Genomic DNA, 23,506 nt, shown 5'->3' with positions numbered 1-23,506 from the left:
GTGTTTTAGGGTCATCATTCTTGATTGGGACTACAGGGTCCTGTGACAGTAGAAAGAATTATGTACACACAGATGAGAAGCATCTGGAGCAAACTTGAAAAGATTACAGAAGGATATTGATTGGGATAAGACTTTGAAAGATCTTCAGCTCTTTTCATGTTCCTTTGTTAACAGGATCTGTTTAAAACTAAAAATAAAATAAAAACTGAAAATTGCCAGTCTTTTTGACCTCTGTATTTCTGTTAGACCACAAGACTGATGTGGTGACTCAGTTAGCATGAAGCAGCATGCTGAGGCAGGAAGCTTCTGTTGCTGAGTGATGCAAAAACACTTACTCTGACTAAGGACAGCCCAGAGCACAGTCCATCTGTGGTCTCAGTTCATCATATCTATTTCTCTTTCTTCTGCTCAGTGATAGCTTTTACTCTTATTTGGTCTAGCTCTGAGTCATTTCTCCTAGAAGGCTTAAAAAGACAGTAAGACTATCAGACTAAGAAAAAAACATTTCATGTCATGACTAGCAATCATGTCTATGTCAAACAAATGAAGCCCTTTTGTTAACTGTGAAAAATACTGTAGTGCTTCATATGGCAGGAAGATTTTAAAACAGAAACAAGTGTTGAGTACCCTCTCTCCTTACTTCCAAGGAAACTGAAGTGTAGACAAGGAGTAAAAGTTTCACTTTTCACAAGGTTTGGAAGATGACCTGAGAAAGGAAGGTTATTCTTTTATCTAAGAAAATGATGAAACTGTGGGGATAGATGTGCATGATAATGTGTCAGGTAAAAGATAAGCAATACAAAAAACTATTTTATAATTGATTACTATTATCTTCGGTTATAATGCTATTATCTGTGGCCATCTAAATGAGGCTGCTGGGCACAAATTTAGAGTCAGATTGCTTTCTCTCTATTTAATTTTCTTTTGTCTGTGAATTCCTTAGTCATATTTCATACTGAAATTGGTAGAAGTTACTGCTTCTTAGGAAAGAGAAGGATGTCCAAACCATGCTTGTTTGAATGAAATTTTTATCTTCCATGCTTGCTGCCATCTACATGGAAATGTTCTGTACCATGTGAATCCTAGAACTTGCAATACTCAGACAGTCCTGAATGTCTCCTTATGAGGACCAAATTAGTTCTAATAAGCTCTTGGCAATGCCTAAAATAAATAAAAGCGAGCATCTTACCATTTTTCACTTTATAATATGCACGTATTCTCTTCTCCTTCATTCACAGTCTTTCTTAAGGATTAAATGTTGTGCCTTCAGGAGGCTATGACCATTTAAGTTTAATTAGTTCTCTTGTGTAGTCCAAACCACCAATGGCTTGATGCTGGTGGTTAATAAGCTTTGATCAAAGTTATTTTTAAAAATGCCTATTATAGCAGCACCCAACTGTGCTTCATGGTTGTAGTTCCATCTGTCAAAGCTTCCCCTTTAAATCCTGTTTTAAGGAGTTTTAGAACTTGGCCATTTTAATTAGTCTGGGCTTAAATTATTATGTTAATTTTTTAATTTTTCGTTATTATTATTTTTTTTTTGTCAAGCTATAATTGTTAATGGATAGTCCCAAGGAATAATCTCATTTCCCTTTCCCTTAAAGATGCTTCAGATCCACTTTTGTTGTTGTTGTTGTTCATAACCTGATGTTTTTATGTCTCTGGTTGCCCGGTGGCTTCCCATCCATGTTATACCAGGTATCCTAGTCAAAATACTGTCAAAGTACAAATGGCAGTGTTCTATGTCTTTTTAAAAAATCTGCTACAAATATTATACTAAGAGACATTATTAATGTTTTCCTTTAAAATATCACTGAAAATTATCAAAACTGTGTACAGCTGTGCTTCGTAGTATACATGCTTCAGTACAAGAAGTAATGTAGCTGAATGTGGTTGCCTTTAAATGAATTATTATTTATTCAGTGGATTATTCTGATACCAGTTTCCTTTGCAAAATTCTGTAACTTGACCATTCGCCGGACAGCATTGTTTCAATATGGCCCTTTTTTTGTTTTCTATCCTTAGTGAACTACAGAGGACCTATTTCAGCACACACTGGATGAGTATGTAATTCATCAGTTGTGAAACCAGAGCCTTAATGGTGGTGGAATAGTGCTAATAATACCCCTTCTCTGTTTTATCCTCCTTCAGTAAATAGTTGAAAAGCAACCGCTTACCAAGTAAATAAGAAACTTTTGCTGCTCATCAGTAACCTTCTTGCGTTAATCCCCATTCTAACAGTATTGTTTGTTCGCGTGCTCTTAGAGCACTGACTCTTCATGCATTTGTTTAATATCCAGCATAATGGTCTTTTGGGGATCTGTTGTATTTAAAGAACTAGTGATAATTATTATTATTTTACCAAAATATACATCAATACATGTACTACAGAAGATAGAAACAGTAGAATGCAACATACAGTAACTACGTTGTTTTATTCTATACATTCTGCACCTGCTGTTGAAACCACTCTATCACACAGAGTCATTGTGCATTCATTCCACATACCTGCTTTAAAAATTCTTAGAGTTGCAGGTCATAAGTTGGTTTACATGAACGTACAGATGGTGGTTCATTTGCCCTCTTGGATGGTATTTTGGAAAAGTAAAACATTTCATTTCTGATATTTTTTTATTGTGTTATGATCTGTCTTTAGCATACATTATTATCATGTCTAATTTAATCAATACTTATCATTTTGTTTTCAGTTCACATCATTTATTCATGATAGTTTAGTTTTCTTGGGCATGTTTACAAGGACAGTATTTGCTTTTGTGGCTACATTGTTTTAAAATGTTAGTAATTCAGAGAGGAAGGCAAGGCGTCAAAATCTTTAAATATTTCTTCACACTATGTAGAAATCAAATAAAACAATTCACATGATGATAACACAATACATGTGTTTTCTTTTCTCACTGGGAAATATGGACATACTTTAGAAGGATTTGCCTTGGTTTTATCAGTATCAGCTCGTGGAGAAATGTCCTATCATCAAAGGGAAGTATTTGTTCTTGAGAAAAATAGCTCCTGCAGGAGTACTGATAGTGAGTTTCTATAACCCTGAACATTTGGATAAAAGCTCTTATCTTCATCTATTGAATAGACTGCCTATCAGTGGCAACCAACAAAGCCCGGATGCTGCTGACTTTTGCAGACCTGAGAATTCTGTGTTCAGCAAGTAGCACATTGAATCTAAGTTTGCTAGCATAACTTGAGACGTCTGACTATGTGCACAATTTAAAACGTCTCTTATCATTTTAATATTTATAGATCATATGCATGGTACTTCATGTGTGTTTTATCATGACTGGTGGTAACTCAAGCAAACAAAACTTTCCACTGCTTTTTAGTTACATTAATTTTATGGACAATGACAAGCTTCCAGTTCTGAACTTTGACTGCTGCAGTTCCCTAGCAAAATGCTGGAAAGGCATTTACTCAGGCTACGTAACATTCTCTTAATTTCTTCGTATCTGTATTCCAGTGCCTTATTTGACACTGCAAGCAGTGTATCTTGATTAATTGCTGGGATAACATATGGCAATTCATTTGATTTATTCGTTGTACATGTTAAAGTGTGTGTATTTACTCAATTTTACTTGATTTAACTTGATTTTTTCTCAACCTGACTTTACACTCTGGTTCTGGTAGGGATCTGCTAGACTGAAGAGTCGACTTCTGCCGTTGGGTATGCTTCCTGTTGCTGATTTTTGTATCCTGATATCCCATAAGTACTTGACTAGGAACTTAATTCAGAGCTACAGAAACTTAAAAATGTTCCTACTATGTAAAATAAGAATAAAATTATTTTTTTTCTTTTTTGTCCTTTAAAAAGGCTTTCATTAAGAGGGAGAAAATCCTTCTGTTCTGTAGGCTGAAACTTGCAAATGATGGCTGTGTGGGAGTTTTATTTTTTCCTTCTTCCCTCCTTGTTTTCTCTTTTATTGTTTTACTGTTATTGATTGTATATATCTCAAGTGACAGATTCAGTCATGAATCACTTCCTATACGCCCTCTAGGTTTTATTCTAGAAGGAGCACATAGTTCAGTTTAAGAAATGTTGAAAGTGAAACGCTAGAGGGGCATAAAATTGTGTTAGGACAAGGTGTTTTACTTCTTAAAAACTCTATATGCAAATTCACAGAAAGGGTTTTACACAGTGTTAGATTTCTTGGACAGCAATTTTGTTGAGCATTGTACAGGAAAGCTGAGAAACCCCTTTTCATCAAAATGATGAACGGCTCCCTTTTAGGACTGCTTTCTTCAGTCTGCATGACACTACATACGTTGCCATACAAGTTTCATGTAAAATATGGTACATTTGTAAAATCTTTGTGGGATACTTTAAAGTAATTCAGAGACAGTAGATAAATGAATTCTAATTATTACTGCATTATTTTTAGAATTACTATTAGTTGTATATTCTGCTTGTTTTCAAAAACTAACCCAAGCTTGTTGATTTATGCTCCTTTTTGTACAACAGTCAGTACTAACTAATAAAGAAGATGTTAGTTAAAAAGTTTGTCTTAGAGAAGATCAGATGTTATGATATACACTCTGAAAGACAGCTTTATTCAAGCATGACCTAATGGACGAAAGAGATATTTGCAAAACTAAAGCTGCCAGCAGCATCTTAATAGTTTTTTTACTTACTTTATAAATTAATGGGAATGATGCCTAATTGAAAATATGATAAAATGATAAACTCTGTCTTCTACTCTGACTTCTGCTCTGTCTTCTGATCAGTTCAGTGGAGAACGGAGAGAAAATGTACTTCCTCATGTTTACAAATCCCTCCCTTTACTCACCTATTTATATGTTTTATTTATTTAATTCCCATGAGACATGGGTAATGTGACAGATCCTCACAGCTTCTGTAAATAGCCAAAAATAAATTCACAAGAATCAGAGCTTCATGTATAGGAAGAAAGGTGTAAAAAAAAAGCTCTCTAATATTTTGTGGTATGTATTCTAAAACATGATTATTTTTACTGTAATTAGATTTAATCCCTGATGCCTACATATTCTTATTAAATGATGATTAAATTTGTTTACTATGGATACAACTCTTCTGTCTTAGAAACTGAAGACTACTTTTCTTAATAGAGGATAGATCTAAATAAGCACAATATCAGAGAAATGATACTGAACTTCTGAACTTCTCATCCCCAATTCACATCTCTTAACTAGTGGCATGTCATAAATAGTGTAAGATAGCAGTTAGTAGGTGTGATCATGACCACCTGAGACTAATCATTGTACTGAAGTCATTGGGCCCTCCTTTGTATTCCTCAGTCGTTTAAATTTTCCCCTATAGTCTATCCCCAGCTAACCTTTTCTTCCATTATACTTTATAAAATTACCTTTAACAACTCACTTATAACTTATGTTCATTACTGATTCTTCAAGAAAGTGAAAAGGAGACACACCATTACTGTCTTCATGTGAAGAATGTTGGGTTACTTACTGAGCTGCTCAGTACTTCTATAGCCATTCTTCTATGAATTTATACACACATTTAAATAGCTAAATATAAATGAAAACAAGTACCTATTTTTAAATGTGGTTGGTTTTTTTGTTTGTTTGTTTTTTTGTTTTGTTTTGTTTTCTTTTAAGTAATTTTATATTGAGGGTTAGATGTAACCTTCTGTGAAGATATTAGCTGTGTTCAATATGAGCAAAATGAAGATGAAAAAGTGTATATTAGCATATGCTCATTTGTACTAGCATTATGGAGTGTGTGGAGAGTACAGTCAACATCTTAAACTTCTGGCTATTTCTTATCCTCTTTTAACCAGATATCTGTAAGGAATCTACGTATTTCAAAAGGGAAGGTAGTCTGGAGCTATGGGAGCGTGCTCCTACACACAGCTCTATTCTAGTAATGGAGGCTTTTGATATGTCATGTTTGTTTCATTAAACTATTGTCTCTGCTTGTACAGGTTAGACTCTATATTTCCATGTGCTGCTTCTGTAACTTACATCTGTCTCCAAGTCAGGAAGGGAAAAGCATGGCTTGCTTGGGCTCTGTGAGCTGCTGTCCCAGCCAGAAGAAAATGATTCTTTTAATCTTTGGCCATGAGTCGAATTCGCACAAGGGTACTCATTACTTAGGTTCCTGGGAGAGAAGGGTCAGGTCATGGATATCTGATTGCCAACAATTTCCTTAAGTCCCTTCCTGGGAAACATATGTGATGGGCGATTTGGAAGGCTTTGGAGTATGAACTTTAGAAGCACTATGTAAAGCAGAGTAGTTAACCTGATTTTTAACCTCCTATAGTCCTTGTGTGAGGGAATTCTAGCACTCTCAGCTGGTGAAACAAAATTAAAATAGCATTAAGGTTTTTCGTGTTATATGATTGCACTTTATTTGATGAAGATTTTAGAGCAACTTAAAAGAAAATACACAAAAATTTGTATTCAAAGTGAAGTATTTTCAGTCCTTGAAGGCAGTTTACTTCATTACACCTCAACAAATATTAACTTCTTCAGTTACACAGAAAAACTGGTCTTTCTTAGAAACAGTATTTTTGACTAAATGGCTCTCTGGTAACTCATCACTCCTGCTTAAAGCATCAAACCTTTTTTTCCTTTATTTTAAAAATGAACTCTAAGATCTCTAAAATAGAACTATCTGTAGGTCTGCTATGTCTGTGGCTATTACCTAATTGCTTTTGTTGTGATAGAAGTGCAACACAGCACAACAGGTTACTTTGCCTGTAGCCACAGTGCTAAACAAATCTTGGAAACAAGAGCTTTCATTTGACAAAATCACCTGCCTTAGATCATCACATGTATTAGTTGCTTGGCATCAGCTTTCATCTCTATTCAAAGATGTATCCTCATCCACAGCTTATTCAAACACTGCTCCTTCCTTCAAATTAGCATTTAAAGCATTCTATTCATTTCGATCCTTGGCAAAGGTCTGTCACTTATTCACAGTTTGCTTTAACTAAGGCAGATTGTAGGCTGCCTGAAAACACAGTTCCCTGATTTCCTTGTTTAACAACAGCAAGTCTGAGTCACAGTACCTAGTGCTCACTTGTTTCCGACTGTGTAGCAAGGTGTGCTTAATAAACAGCCCTACAAAGCAGGAGTGTGTGTTTGTGCAGCAGTTTGGTGAGAAGTGATTCTTTATGCGGGTGGTTAAAAACGTGGTATTTATCCTCCATCTGAAGCTGCTGGTAGATTGTTTCTGAATTGAATTCAGTTTAGTTAAGCAAAAATGGCCAACTCAAATGTTGCCAGCTACTCTGATTTTAAAAAGAAAATTCTAACTGGTATACCATAGCCCTGTTTAAAATAAATGTGTGCTGCTAACAGATGAGTTATCATGTGGATACAGCACCGAGCTTAAGCCGAGGATCCTGGCTGAATGGCTATCACCATACATTGAGGTAAATGAGTGATAGTTTATCACTGATTTACACTGGCAAAAATTTGTCTTCAGAGCGTTAGGATGGCGTGGAAAAACTGAGTGGTGGGTTTTCAGAAATATTACAGAAATTATCAGTTTGTTTACTGAAGTTTATATGCAGTAGTATGCTGCCATAGGAACTGAAATAGCTTTACTTCTAAATCTAAATCCAATCTAAATCTCCCCTCCTTTAGTTTGAAACCATTTCCGCTTGTCCTATCACAACAGGCCCAGCTAATGAGTCTGTCCCCTTCTTTTTTATAGCTCCCCTTCACTGGACCGCTCCCAGGTCTCCCCAGAGCCTTCTCTTCCCCAGGCTGAACAGCCCTGGCTCTGAACTGTCCTTACAGGAGTGGTGTTCCACCCCTTGTAGTGTTTTTGTGGTCCACCTCTGGTGGTGCTCCAGCAGATCCAAGGGCTAGATGTAAAGTGTGGATGGACTTTTAGATTAAATGTGTTTTCATCTGCTACAGTGTGCTTCTGTCATTTGTTCTCACATGAAGTGCCTTATTTTCCTTGTACTTTTTGTTCATGCCCCCTCCCCCGCTCCCCTGCTCCCATTCCAATGCTGACAAATATTAAACAAAATTCAGTAACTTGCTCTGCCAAGCATTTGTCAGCAGTGAAAATATTAAAAAATCACTAAACAAGGTCATTTTGCCCCCAGGATGGAAAAGAAAACTAAGTACGCATCATCTTCAGTTGCCCAAGAGAGAGATAAGCTCCTATTTTGCACTTAGCTTTTGCAGATGAAGCTCTCTGTATGAGAATAATTTATCTTTTCATCATAGAGGAGAATAGAGAACTGTTTTCCTCCTGGGATTTCTAGTTTATATTTTCAAGAAATACTTGACACTTTCAGCTTCTTAGCAGATTTTAAAGGTGTTTATAAAAACTTCGGGTAATAGTGACATAAATAAATCTGCATGTTCTCTGTGGGCTGAGATGGAAGTGTTACCTTCCATTTTCCACCTACCTGCATCAAAACTAGTTTTTTGAGAATGAAATGAAAAGTGTTGCTGCACAGGTAAGCCTTACACTGAGAACCTGACCCCTGCGATTGCAGCCTGATGGCATAACTGGATCATACCAAGCGTGAAGTCACAGTTGTGAACTGTATCACAGTCATTTGTCTGTGAATTGTGGCAGGATCCTCACGATTTTCAATGGGAATTTTTTTTAGTGCTATCAGTTCTTTCAATTTCCTTGAAATTAAATAATGAGTTTTGATGTCAGTTGTTCTCAGAAAGCATCCACAAGGTCAAAATTGTAAATGGTTTCCCATTAGTGCTCCTGTGAATGAATTATATTACATTTTGGGCTGCTGGATTGCTCAGTGATGTTTTATTCTGTACATGGTTATAGCATTTGGTTTAGGAAACACCTAGTGAAAGAAACCTCTTTATAGGCACATTAGCATCAAAAAGATGTTTAAGTAGCCGAGTACTTTCTGACCAGCTTTGTGGCATAATTATATTTTAATAATCTAGAGAAGTAAGAATGGAAAATTACACCTTAATTCAAGAAGAAGCATCATTCCCATTGCCTCCTGAGAGGAGGTAGGTTTTGTCTACCTTATGCTCTGTCTCTGGGGAGGTAGCACTAAAGCTGTGGAGAGCTCAGAAGAGGAGCTGGTTTACTGTTTCCCTGCTTATACCCTAAGACAACATAAGTAATGATGGAAGAGATGCAGTAACCCCACAGTAGGTAGTGTGTCATCCCTCAGTGAGTGCCTTGCTTGTGAGGCTTGACTGATGTTTAGGGAAATTAAAGGTACTCTTATGTACAAAGAAAGGCCAACTCTGTGAGTGTTCCTGTGTACTTTGAAGTAACAGATATTTAAGAGTTACACAGAGCATCCAGATAAGCAGGCACTTTTAGGAGATGTTTATATTTTATACTTGAAGTATGTTATTTAAATCTTTTTCTAAAGAAAACCGTACTAGGGCCATATCTTTGGCCTAATGAGGGGAATATTCTGTGACCTGTGTCATATAACTGTATCCAGTGTCTGGGATAGGAAACCAAAAGGCAAAACAAAACACAGGCCCTTCACACTAGCAGTGTGGCATGTTGCTGTCCGGTTGACTTTGCTCTGTTGCCACTGCCATTCAGAAATGGCAGCACAAAGACACTTAAATCTGTGGTACTATTGCAGAAGAAGTCATCTCCTTGTTGCATTCAAACCCAAGAAACTTTAAAGTTCCTGACTGTGAAAAAGCTATGTTTTGAACTGCTGAGCTCATGCGGTGGTCTGTGCTAAGGAAGAGCCTGAGCACATTGTCTGGTAAGAACAGAAGACCCGTACTTTCTGTAGATATCCCTGGTTAATGAGATCAGCAGTTTTTATAATTTGAAATAAAATAAAATAAAATAAAATAAAATAAAATAAAATAAAATAAAATAAAATAAAATAAAATAAAATAAAATAAAATAAAATAAATAATATAAAAGTTCTAGAGAAAATACCACTATTTTTTTAGTAAAGGCTACTGGAGTAGATCAACAAGATATGTAATAATACCTTTTTCTTTAAGTGGCTTCCTTGAGACACAACCATGCAGGAGAGCGGCTAGCTGCATGAGCTGAGATCTCAGCAGCCACTGGGAATGTCCTCTGTGGTTGGATCTGGCCGTACAGCTCATTTTGACTTGTTCAAGCTTGAGAAAGACTTACTGTAAGGAAGTGAACTTTAGATCTGGGGTAAATGTGTTGTGCTAACAAGTTAAAATGTGGTGTCTGATGGGATAGGCAGGGTGATGATTTTCTCCCTGTTAATTAGGAGATTTTTGGGAGAAGAGGATTCTACTGTAAAATATTAGCATACCTTTTTCTTTTAAAATAACTTCTATTTATAGCTTCTACTAGCAAAAGAAAAAAAATGTCAAGAAGTATTCCAGTCACTTGTCAGATAATCGTTATTCATCTGTCTTTTCAGGAAATAAAGTTTAAAATTCTATGCTCATGCATGGCACAGACAATTAGCCTTTTTTGTTTGTTTGTTTTGTGTATTTCCCCAGCAAACCATCTCAGAATAATACACTGAGTTCTCAATTGGTGTAATTCATTATAGATCCATTAACTTCCAGAGGGGCTATTCTGGTTTATTCTGGCTTAGTTTCTGACCGTAGTGTTCAATTCTGAATATGTAATAAAAGTGTTAGTCATCTTAGCAGCTGTTATTCACATTAGTATTTTATACTCAGTTCTGGGTGTTTTAATGTGTTTTTCCTTGATCAACAAAGAGAGTCTTGTTCACAACAGGGTATGCATGGGCAGGGATTAGATGAATCTTCCTGCGCTTTTGAACTTTATTCTGATGTATTTGCTCTTATGCATAATATTCTGCTCCATGAGTCTAATCAGAGCTGGTTATCTGGGAAAATGACTGCCAAAATAACAGCCAGTATCAGTGAGTGTTTGACAGAAGGCAGTACTGTGAAGACTTTGTTTGTTAAATGTGAGCACACAGGGAAAGGAAACACTTCTAAATGTCTGATTTGGAATCGGTGATTTCTTTTCTCAAGTCAACTATACAAACCAAATAATAATTAATCCATTGCATTCAAAGAAAATCATACGTTACTAAACAAGTATTAAGACGGCTGAAGATAATATTTGTTAAAGGCCAAAAATCTAATTAATATAAATGCTTTCTTTTCTAAGAATCATACTGTCAGATGATACAGTACTCATGCAATGGCTGGAATAATTGTAAACGTAGTCTGTAATGTGAGAAAATATGACTTCCAAAATTCTTCTCTGTTTTAAGTTTCCTTTTTTTTTTTTTTCTTTTTTTCTTATTACTTCAGAAAATGTCATTATAAAGTCATGCGTGATTTCTAATATTGTAAACAAATTTTGCTAGAAATTACCCACCAACATTCCGTATTTGAAAACATCAACTCTTATGGTATTTAATTGCTATGGGTTAGTGTGTGGCTTATATCATGGTGATTTGTTTCTTTGTTCTCCCTGTTGCAGCGTATCAAAGGAAAAAAAACCCAAATTTAGCTAGATCAGTTTGACAGTGTAAATTGTACTTGTTTTTAGCATTCTGAGTATTTTTTTCTTAATCTGATGGGGTATGTGTGTTATTTATTCCTGTGTTTTAGAACCCATGGTTACCCACCCAGTTCTGAATTAATTTTCAGACGCATTTTCAGCTCTCTTATAAAGTAGATGCTGCCATTCTGCCTTTTCCCCACCTATTTTGTTTCATGGATGATCAAAGTTAATTTTCACCTTAAATGAAATAATCTCTTTGTTTGTTTGTTTGTTTTTTTTTTTTTTTTTTGCATGAAAGATCTACATGCATCTCCATTTTTTTCTTTATATAATGGAGATCTATTTGGTTCCCATCCTTCACTCATTTTCTGTATTGCTATTCTGATAACCTAAGAATTTCAGTGGGGAAAGGATTATTTACCTAAATCATGTTTACTTCAAGCTCTCTTTAGTTACAGAGAGACTGTATTACTTTTCATAATGAAGCCAACTTATCATTAGAGTGGCTGCAAGGGGGAATATCAGGAAAGTGTTCGAACCTACACAGGATTTTAATAAATTAATTTTTGGTGGTTAAGAAGCACAAAAATTTCTCAGTCTAATGACATTTCAAAATGTATTTAACATAGAAGAATCTTTTCTCCTTCTGTGTAGATTTCTTTTTTGAGCTTTCCTAAAACACTAAGCAACAATATGTTTTCCCTATCTATAGATACTCCATCTTTTGAGAATCGCTGCTTACTGTAGGAGTAGTAAGGAAATTTACTTGATCTTTGCCAGTACAAACTGCTATTGAATAAATTGTCTTGATGCTGCATTCTGCAAAAGGATGGTGTATCAGATTTAGCAGTAAGATTCTTCATCAGAAGAAAATTACTTGTTTCCTAGATGTGAATACAGTCTTGTGTTATGAAGTGGATTTACTGTATAAGGTAATCAACAATCAGTCAATTCCCATTTTAATAAAGAATTTGCATGGTCACTCTTGGCCCTGTTGACTGCTAGGGAAAAATATATGTAACTCTAACAGCTCTGGGCAGGATCCTATTTCTTCTGCTTTGGCATGCAGTTTTTGCCATATGGAAAAGCCATCTTGGAGTTAGTAGATCACAGGGAACAAAAGCCAATTTTCTATGGCGAGTCTGGCTATGATTTATTTTAATACCACACAATTACTTCAACTTGCATCCTGACTGTATATCTGAATTGCCTAACCAATGTGGGGCCAAGCTATTTGCCATAGTCTTCCACCATCGTTGCCCTTTAAAATTCCCCTGAATATCTTCCCGTTTGGCAAAAAGAATGTGTTTGTTAATCAGCAGTATCATGAATTATGAAGACGCGCTCCTTTTTGACTACATCTTCAGTTGTGACCTGTTAGTGGTGACCTTTGCGCTCATGCGCAGCCCAGCCAAATCAATAGAGCTTTGCCAGTGTCCAGAGACTAGGTAAAGAAAAACAGCCTGGGTCAGAATGTAAACACCAGGCCTTGGTACAATAATACGTGTTATAATCCATTCATAGTGAAAAATAAATGATGAATAAAATGTAATGTTGTGCCATGTGCATGTGTGTTACGTATTATGTTTTAAGTGTTTAAAAGATTCTAAGTATAAATATAGGTTGTGATGAGTTAAACCAGCCTATTTTATTCAGATTAAAACATGTTAATTGATAAATGTGTGTTAGCTGTACATTAATGTCTTCAAACATAATCATAAATTATCATTAATAAATATTAATGTACTGCTGCTCTCAAGGTACTGATTGAGATCTTTGAATTTGTTTTAATTTATTCTCAGAACCTCTTAGAGTAGCCAAAATTACCTGTAGCATTTTCCACAGCAAAATTATCTGGTGATGTTGATTGAAATTGTACCAGTGCATCTGCCATAAGAAACGTTAATGTCACATCTGACTGAGACACGTGCACCTTCTATGTTCATCATTTCTGAATCCATTATAAGACCCTAATGGCAGCTGTATATAAAGATATGCCATAATGACATCATAATTGCTGTCTTTAAATTCACAGCATGAAAAGCCTTTTAGGAACAGTGTATTTAAAAAAAAAAAAAAAAAAAAAAAAACAGCTAACAGCGATTTCTAAGGAATATTTGTGGTATTTCTTTGATTCAGTGGGGGTTTTATGTTTATTTCAATAGAAATAAATGGTTCTTGGAAACCAGTGTTTTAAGTAGAACTTTATTCTTGGTTGGTGACATTTGGCATCTCAGGTCAGCTTTCTTGTTTCATAGCAGACATTAAAAAATGCATGTCAGAGCTTGGAAGTGTATCTATTGATTGTACAACAAGAAATATATATATATACAATAGAAATAAGTTTATTAAATTTAGACAATAGGTATATGCATACAAAATTGCAAGATATAAATATTCTAGAAATCACTCTTGCAGTAAGTGATTTGGAGTCTTGCTGTAATTCTGCCAGGAGCCTTGTGTAGTCACTTTCTGGGCTTGGACCTTTTATCATTCATCTCAGTACACTCGTCCTGAGTGAGAAAAAGGAAAGGTGGAAAGATAGAAAAGAAAGCAGTACCAAATCTTACAGGCTTCACTGAAAATTGTCAGTAGTCATCACTGAGGAGTATGCTAAAGCAAAGCACAGGTTTTTATAATAATGTCTTATGGATTTATATCTAACTTCCCAGCATTTCAGTTCGTTATTCAAGATGCTGAGTACTTTGGCAGTTTCATCTTCGTGAGACTGTTTTTTGTCTTCTTAACTTCACTGTTTGCAGTAGTGACATAACCTTTGATCCTGTCAGCAGTACTGTTGGATTTATGTTAGCTAGATTTAATTCTTTCAGCTCCTATCTGTTGACATAGATAGGTAGATTATTATAAAATTTTTTCATGTTAAAAAATGTTGATGGCCAATGGAATGGTTCACAGGGCCATAAGATTCAAAGTATATTCATGACTGAGTGTCTTTTAACCAAGCAGGCCAGATTGTCATGCCTTCTTGACCCGGAACTCACCGATTCCTCCACAGAGGACTCAGCTTCTAGTGTTCCTGCCCTGTCATCTCTCCGTATGCAGCTCTCGACTTCTGCTGACTATGCTGTCAGTGTTGGTGCAGTATATCAGTAAGATGCCTTCATGCTCTATTGGAACTACCAGGGAATCATTCTAAGAAATCTTTGATAGGTTGTCTAGTATACCCCTACTCTCCAGAAAGACCACAACCAATAAACTTCTGAAGGTACCATCTACTGTCCATTGAGCCCACAGCTGCTGCATGTCATTCTTTTTTCTTGTTTCTGTATTCAACATCCCTTCTGTAGTAATCTCTTCTGTAGTAATCTCTTCTGTAAATGTCTGTAGTGATACTGCCTCTTATCTGCTTCGATGTTTACAGATGTGCTTTCATTGTTTGGACCAGGCTTGTATGTTCCTTATTTCTAAACAACAAGATATTTTACAAAAGCAGGTAAACATTGCTTGTAGTTTACACACAAGGAACTGAATCATCAGTTTTCATCAAGGTGTTGGGATGATCAAGAAATTCCTTGTCCTCCTGTTTGTAATGCTATATGGTGAATAACTTTGAGCCTTAGAAATCTCTTTGCAGTATGGGACATTAGAATACTGTAGGTGTTGGGGATTTGATATTAAGTCTGAATTCTTCTGAGAGATTTCAGAGATTTCACCCCCATGTAGGTAGCCGAAGATGGCTTAAGCATCAACATGTAATCATTAACAAATGTTTACCAGGGCTTGATCAGATTAAACAAACTGATATTAACTCCAAAACAGCCGATTGCAATTGTGACTTCTAGTTGCTACAAGCATGGGTAGAAGCAAAAGTGGAGAATTAGATGTAAAAGGCATGTTAGTAATTTTTATATATTAAGTTTATGAGCATCTTTGGCTACCTCTAGTATTTAGTGATACAGAACCACTGTGTAAACTGTGGGCGATGCTTTATTTCCTTTTTATTCCTTTAATGCTTTCTCAGTGTTTTTCCTCTGAGGATGAAATTTTGAATGATTATGCTTTATTCAATCATTAATTATGTATGTTTGCATGTAGGGACATTTTTATTATAGCCATCTTGGGGTTCCAAGATTAAAAACATTTTTATGAAGAGACATAGTGATTGTGTCACTTTTGGTATAAACTCTTAGAGTAAATGACTTTGAATCCTGAAGTCCATCTTATCTCTCAGATTGAACAGATAGAACCATACAATATTTATGTTGCTATGTAAGTACCATGACTGGCAAAATAGCTTCTGAACTGAAATAATCTCTGTGTAGATTTTACTGTACTTCACTACTAACTTGTAGTAAGCTACATGGAGTTAAAGTTCACATATAAATACAGATTCTTATTTTAGATTTTTCCACCATTAATGAACCTAAAGCAAAAATACCCACAATGTTCAATTATGGAGTTTATAATATGATTGAAAAAAAAATAAAAATAAAAAATCTGAGGGTGGACTAGAAGACAGTACACAATGAAGTTATTGGTAGAGGTTAGTAATTCATTCAATACAAAATGCCACCATCATGAAAACATAGAATTTCCACAGTTACTACAGCTTGTAGCTTCCCTTGTGTTGCACCGATCTCCTCAAAAATTGTTTAATGGCAAAAGAAGGCATTCCCATGGCATCAAATTCTAAGTTCCAACTATTTCAAAGCAGTATGATGCAACTCCAGGTCATTATGGAGTTTATGACCTTGGTTTGCACTTCTGTTTTTCAAAGACTACCTTTAGTACCCAGTGGGTAGATCTCTGGCATTGTGATTGCTCTGTGACTAAAAAAACAGTGTGTCAAGATGATGATCTTCTAAGCGGGCTATATTTTACGCACATATCTTAAGTAGCATTACAAATGACCATTCCACATAAAAGTTAGTAGCGTGATCTCTTAATAAAGAAATCCCTAGCTGATTGAAATTTGGTAAATAAGTAATGTAATTACCTGTAATTCAAACTCTTCTGTTGGACCAGCTTTCAAATGTCTGGTTGCGTACATCTAGGGGTTTGGCACAGTAAGGCGTACTGTCTGACTTATGGGATAACCTCAGAGATGATGTTTGGAAGCTCAACACTGTCAGTGCCAGGGCTAGGATCAGCTGGGTGGACTTGGCAGCATTAGTTGTAGACATCAGAAGCATTTAGTGGAGCAGCAGTGATGCCAGTGTTGGGTGGAATTTCAGTCAAGAGGTGTATGTTTTACATGAATAGTGAGAAATTATTTGGGCTCCAATTACATCACATTTAAGTGAAGGATCACAGCACAGCATTTTTTTCCAAAGCTTTTCATAGCTTCGTGTTTTTAGTTCTTCCATCTATTTGATTTGTTGTTTTGTTTAGTTGACCTGCATGTTGTTTAATATCTCCTGGGAATGCTATTCAGAAGCCTCCTACCTCCACCCTGGGTGGTACAGATGATCCAAATAGGACATCCAGGGACTCCAGAGAATGACTGCAGTGAATAGTCACACCCGGGACAGTGAGCTCATCAAAACCTTTACGCATGAAGACTTTTTAAGTGCTCTTGCCTGAGCTGGAATGCACTGGCATGCTAGATGGCTGTACATCCAAGCATGGTGCACAGAAATGAGCTTCACCAGGCAACATCAGTACAGATTTGAAAATTATTTGAGGGCAAGAGATGGAAAAACATTTCTAAAACTGCACATAATAAATCTGGGCTTCCTGATGAATACTGAAAGGCTGGAGCATGCTGTTGCTGAGCAGCTTTACTGAACTGCCTTTGGCCAGTCAGAAATCACAACAACATCTGAGTCACCAGCAATGCCATTGATTCTCTCAAGCACCCATAAAAAATAAAGCAGGGAAAGCAACTTAATCGTTAGTAGGCTTCAGATATTGCAAAAGCAATCTCTTCGCTTTCACCTCTACTTAATTAAGTGTCTACCTGTGACTCATTTCAGAGGATTTTTAAGGATATTGTAAAGCTTTCACCTTTACATTGTAAGTGAAGTACTGATACGTGGGAACTAGAGACATCATGTGCTGTGTATAAGGACTTTCAAGAACTCTGCGTCACTGATAGATTTTAACCTTTGACGATGTATAAAATGAGTGACTTTAGAATTATGACTTTACTACAGTATTTGTAGCAATGTACATTTTTCAGGATAATTGAAAATGAATCTCTCTTCTATTAAGGTACATATGATCCATTAAAGTATACCATATCAAAGTGTTCTTAAAATAAATATTTCTGTTAGGGATTGAGATTTTGATTATTAAAATTAATGAGTGATTTCAGATTCTTTGTTGGCATTTGTGAAAACTCATTCCTTTTTTTCCCTGCTCATATTCTGATATACGAAAAAGGCTCTTTCATCTCAACAAAAATTTTTATTTGCTTGTAAAATTTAGCCTGATTTTTTTTTTTTTTTTTGTCATATAGCTTCAAGACAATGTGTGCTAATAACAGTTGAGCAGTCTCAGATAAATAAGCACTGAGAAGGAAACCATATGTCACCCACATTTTTATTAAAACATGAGAAGTTTCCCTATAGTTTCGAAATAGTTGTTTTTTTTTTTAATTAAAAAGACACTTAAACTGTAAAAGAAAAAGAGATTTTGAGAGAGGGTGACATGAGCAAGAGTACAGGCTTTTCAGAGGGCTCGGTATACGTTGTCAGTGGTAATACTGTCTCTCAGGGTGAAATATAAACTTCCGTACTGAGCTGGATACAATTTATACATTTTGTATAGCTGGATCTAAACTTTTTTTTGCTGGAGTTGTTTTAAAACGTGTCTTCATAAACACTTCCCATGGAGATATTCTTTGTAAAAATAAATGTTAATAACTGACTGACAGAGAATTTATAGAACTGCAAGCTTAACTGCCTTTTGGCCCCAGAGGATTATGGCACAGTATAGCCAAATTTATACAAAGAATGAAATAAAAAGTAGAACAAAAAAAGGCTGGAGAATGATTCTTTCTACTTACATAAAATTGAAATAGCGACTTGTTCCTGCTACTTTCACCAAAGCATATGTAGAAACCATAAGTATCAGTGTGTAATTTTGGACCTTTGTGTGACCTATATGATCTATTCCTTGTGAAAATTATGTCCAAAATGTGTGTGCTGTAGAGGATAATTTTAGCATAGGTAGAAGTAATATTTCCTAAATTGCCTGTCAGAAATTACTTAATCCTACTTTATAGGAATTGCCTACATCAGTCAGACACATTCATTTCAATACCCATTCATTTAGGAGACTCTCTGCTGAGAATGTCAAAGAGATGCTAATTATTATCAGCTATGGTGATCCTTCGGGAATTAAGCTGAGATTGAGAAACCACATAATTACACTACAGTCAGGGATTAAAGTGATGAGTTTTGCTCCCTTTTTGCTTTTTCTTTTTTTTTCTTTTTTACTATTTGGTGGCTTGGGCAGCAGCTGTCACACACAGACCTAGTGTGCTCTGTTTTGTGAGAATTCTTCTGCTTTCAGGCCAGTTTATCTGCTGCCAACACTGTGCTAGGGTAGGGGGAGAAGAAGTATTAATTGTTGTAGGTGGCTTTCTAAGGAAAATGTCACAAAGAACATACCAGGGTCCTTGATTAAGGCAATAATTCTGAGTAAATTCATCTGCTGTGTTGAAGAGAGACAGCAGGCTTCGAAAGTCTTGTTGGTCACCACATTCCACCTCTGTTTAGGTGGAATTCAGGTGGGAAATAGTGTTCTGTTAAGAGGGGGGACTCTGAGGGGAACTTAGGGACCTATGGCAGTATTAGTGTCTGGTCATGTGAAGAAATGTTGATAACTGCTTGTAAGACCTTAGAGGCCTGAAGGAATGAGTCCTTATTACTCTGAAAGAAAAGGAATCAGGTAAATTTTCATTCATAAGAGAATTTAAAACTGGCAGACTTTTGTATTGCTGCGTATAACATCTCTATGGTTTAAATAAAAGATATTTCTTTTCTTGAAGATGAAGTGTCTATATCCTTTGCTAATTTTTCCTGTCCATTCCAATCCAGATAGAAAACATTTCTTTCTAACTTCAAATCCCTTATTGTGAGCAAAGCAAGTTAGTGTACTAAATAAGTCTTATTTAGTGGGCTGTGCCAGAAATGTAAATTTTCCTTGAACTCATTTGGCTTTGGAATTGGTTTTGGAATTACGGTCGTATGTCCTGATAATTCAATAACATAAAGCTGATGGCAGTAGGCTGTTTAAGTGTATTTTACTGTGCAGTGTTCCCTATTTCTGGAGTAACTGATTAACTCAAAATCAGTCCAGCACTGTAAGCCTGGGAACTAATTCTGTGAGGTCTATGACTGTAGGGTTCTGTTTGGAAAAGACATTTCCCATTCTAATGTAATTCAGCAGCCTGAGGGACACAAACATTAAAAAGCAATTTTACCAAGTGAAAAAAAAAAAAACAAAAGAAAAAAAAAAACCCAACCAAAACAACAGTATTTAAGGTCATCAAAACCATAGTGTTTTTGAAGCAAAAAGACAATAAGAGAGGTGAAAAACTAAATGAGAACACTGGTGTCATCTTCAACAGTAAATAGAAAGATCCAGATTCTGCTTTCACCTGTGTTGCATTAAAAGTCAGCAATGGATGATTTTCAAGATACAATTAGAATGGTTTTAATAGGAGACTATGAGAAGCAGTTTAGCTGAGCATGCATAGCAGCACAGAGAGATGTTTTGAATGAATTAAATGAAGTCTTAGAGTCTGGAGATCCTTTCTTATGTCTTAAATATATTCTAACAGTGCGACGTGATGGAAAATTATGTCCATGACTATGTTTCGTATGTGTAGACTCTTATAAACTGCAACTTTTAACCTGCTTGCAGGAATTCAGGTGTTGAGAATGTGTTTTCTACATGTGTGAAGATAAATCGTTATAGGCAAACAAGTTGCTCAAACGTAAAATATTTCTGCTGAAGTTCTGCTCACCTTTTCCCATGTTTACCAAGATTTCAATATTGCTTTTAGTCCTTTAATGAGAATAGAGCTTGTAATCAAAGAAGGGCTGGATTCTACTTTCTCGTGTGAGTTCAGTGCTATTGTGTGCAATTAGACATATCTGAGCTTCTGAGCTGTAGAATTTTCATTACAGGTGATGATATACAAAGAATGAATGTGAGTTGGTGCTTTTTTTTCCAAGCTGATAAGTTAATGTAATTGAATAGAAGTTTGGGGTTTTCTTTTCCTTGTTTTTATTTCTTAAAATGCAACTGAACTATGTATCTTTACGTAAACTACACATACTCATTTTTAAATACCTTTGGTTTTCAAGAGTCAGGGTGTCTCATCAACTAGTGCTTTGGAAACTACTTTACTAGACCTAGACTGAGCTTCACTCAGCCATTTTGAACATCTCTTTTACATGAAAAAAATGCAAGCTTAGACTCCCTTATTGAACCAGAGATGACTGCAGTCCAAAACTATTTATAGTATTTATAGAGATCTAATTATATAATATATAGTAATAGTTATTTAGTATCTTCAGAGATCTAATTCTGATATGAGATTCTTTTTTCTCTTCTGATAGTTTCCCAATAATTTGAAAATAGTATATGAAGCTTACTTTTAATTATTTTAATAAATGGGAAAACATAGAAAATTGTTCTCTCTGTAGATTTTCAGACACAGCCTCTGTGCTGGCAGATAACTGAGTTGTCTGCCCCATCTCACTGTTAGCAGTTTACTGCTGCAAGGATTTTGCTCTGTACTGGCTGGGGCAAGCAGTTACCCAGGTAGAGCCAGGGTGCCAGGGTTACAGCATGGAGTGTGGGCCCAGAACTGTTCTGTATGAGTGCACCGTTCTGTGAACCAAGACTCTTGACTCTCTGGGGGTGAGTACTGAGCATTTTTCCTGCATTAGGGAAGATGTATCTTCTGTTTGTATTTTCCTTTTTTTTTTCTGTCTGTCTCATAACACTCTTCAAAATGACGATGAATGTAGCAAACTTTATTATTTGAAATCTTCAGCCTTTGCACAAATATTTTTTTTAATGCTTAAATGATGTTTCTCTTTATTGCTATCATGTCGATATTTCTTCTTTTGACTATTTACCTTCAAGAGGTATGCTATATTTGGAACATATCTTTTTCTTGGTCAACTTTTGTTGTTTTATAGGATTTATTAACTGACTTTCATCATACAGCACTTGTTCCTGTATGGAAATTGCTACAGGTTTTCTCGGGAGTATAACAGTAATTCATATTGAACTGTATAATTTCATAGTAAGAAATTTAATTTAGTGAGAAGTAAAGGATCTTTACTTCCTTAAAATGGTGTTGAACTTTAGACAGGAAGAAAAAAAGATTTCAGAATGAAAAATTAGGTTTATATTCAAGATATATCTCATTATTCCAAATGCTTTTGTATCAAGCAATAAATAATATTTTTCTAAAGCTTTGTTTGGCCTTTAGTCAAGTACTAGAAATGAAACCCTTAATGGCATTCACTTCTGGGCAGCACTAGTGGGCATGATTTTAGAGTCTTATGATGATGTGTGATACTTTAAGCTTCAAGTGTATACCATCTTTCCGTTAGTGGTTCTGCCCATAGAGGTAGCTTGGCTTTAAAAACAAACTACAGTAAAAAAGCCTTTGGTGATGAATTTTTATGTATGAGCCAGTCTTTTGCTATTCATGAGATTGCATTCCCAACTTGAAGTTGGGAAATAAATGCATTTTACAGCAAAGACTGACATTTTTCTTCCATTTTCTTCACATGAGCATCAGTGGGACAGTTGAAGAACACAAATATTAGGCAATCCTGAGCATAAGTGCCTGTCTACAGAGTACCATTATCTATTACACTATTAGAAGTACAAAGGCATTATTTAACATCAGCATTGTTTTAGTTTTGTATACGCAGTTAATTTTTTATCTACTTTTTAACAAAGCGGAGACTGAGAGGAGACAGCAACAAGGAAGGATATGGTCTGTGATAACTAAATTATTTGAATTTGTTGATGTATGCTCAATTCTTTACCGTAAACTATTTTATGTATCTTAATTAAGAAGAGGCTGACTTTAGGAACTGGCACTGCAACATACAAAATAGTACTAGTATAAGTATTCAGTATCCTACCCTCAGAGTGCTGTAAGTAACTGATAACTAAATAGTAACTAACAGCCATGAAAATGTTTTTAACAGTTAGCACTGGAAAAGTATGCATAGCTAGTTAAAGATTAGTGGAAAGGAGTAGGTTGTAACTTAACCTTTTTAAATGTTTGTTGTAGACAGCATACCTTGTCTGTACCGGACTTTGAAACTCATTAATTAACTTGTACTTTGGAAATATGTCACATTATTCTTATTGTCACTCCACAACCATCTGTAAGTCTGTATAGCATTGTATACAAGTATATAAGTATATATAAGTATTATTCCTGCTGGTAAAAGCTAGGAGATTCCAGTGTCTAAGCACTTACTTAACAGTAAGCAATAGTCTCATTGGCTCTAGGGAGCTTCTGCATGTTTCATTTAGCAATATTCTTAGAAACACCATTTTTTTGAGAAATACAAAAACCGTTTATTGAATATTTTCAGCCTCTTTCAGTTTCTGAAGAGCTGAATAACAAATGTGAAAAGAATGAAAACTGGGACCCACTATTTACTCTCAGTAAAAACCTTGAATACAGAATTTCAAATTATGGTGTCCTTCATTCATGAAAAGATTAAACCTTCCTAAAACACACAGAAAGTAATAATCATGAAGGTTACCATAATAGCATCAGCCTCAGTCACTACATTATTGTTTGATATATTTCAGTTGAAATGCTTGCTTCTCTGGATGTCATTATCTTTAAATTTCAAGGTAATTAAAGATTTTATTTTTAAAGCCGGCATACCAAATAAAAGCACTTTAGCAAATGTTGATGCCTGAAATAAAAATGCCTGCATATCTTGTGAGCATGCAGCAACGTTAAGGGAAAGGAAGGAGTGCTTTTGCTCAGGGAAGAATGTAATTTTCTTGATATTCAGGCTTCAAGTAGATAAGTGTCAAAGCAGAGAGGAGATTGCTTTTGAATCGAGACAGCATCTTTTATGAATTTGCTTGATGAAGTAATATAAATATGAA

At 35.5% G+C, this 23,506-nt stretch overlaps 1 protein-coding gene across 2 annotated transcripts in view; it reads left to right on the top strand.

The window, feature by feature from the left end:
* XRCC4 (X-ray repair cross complementing 4) overlaps nt 1-23,506 on the top strand; it is a 162,359-nt gene that overhangs the window by 80,485 nt on the left and 58,368 nt on the right. The window contains exon 7 of one of the 2 annotated variants that reach the window (XM_085528783.1): nt 2,026-2,894. The exons of the other annotated variant lie outside the window; for it this stretch is intronic. Within the exon in view, the coding sequence (XP_085384909.1) occupies nt 2,026-2,063 (38 nt within the window). The 3' untranslated portion in view covers nt 2,064-2,894. Of the gene's footprint in view, nt 1-2,025; nt 2,895-23,506 lie in introns of those variants that run through there. 2 annotated transcript variants of the gene reach the window in all.

This window comes from Coturnix japonica, chromosome Z (assembly GCF_054131305.1).
Source record: "Coturnix japonica strain WE chromosome Z, WE-NBRP24, whole genome shotgun sequence".
Classification (NCBI taxonomy): domain Eukaryota; kingdom Metazoa; phylum Chordata; class Aves; order Galliformes; family Phasianidae; genus Coturnix; species Coturnix japonica.
Note: the sequence above shows the minus strand (reverse complement) of the source record. Positions and strands in the feature narration are given on the sequence as shown.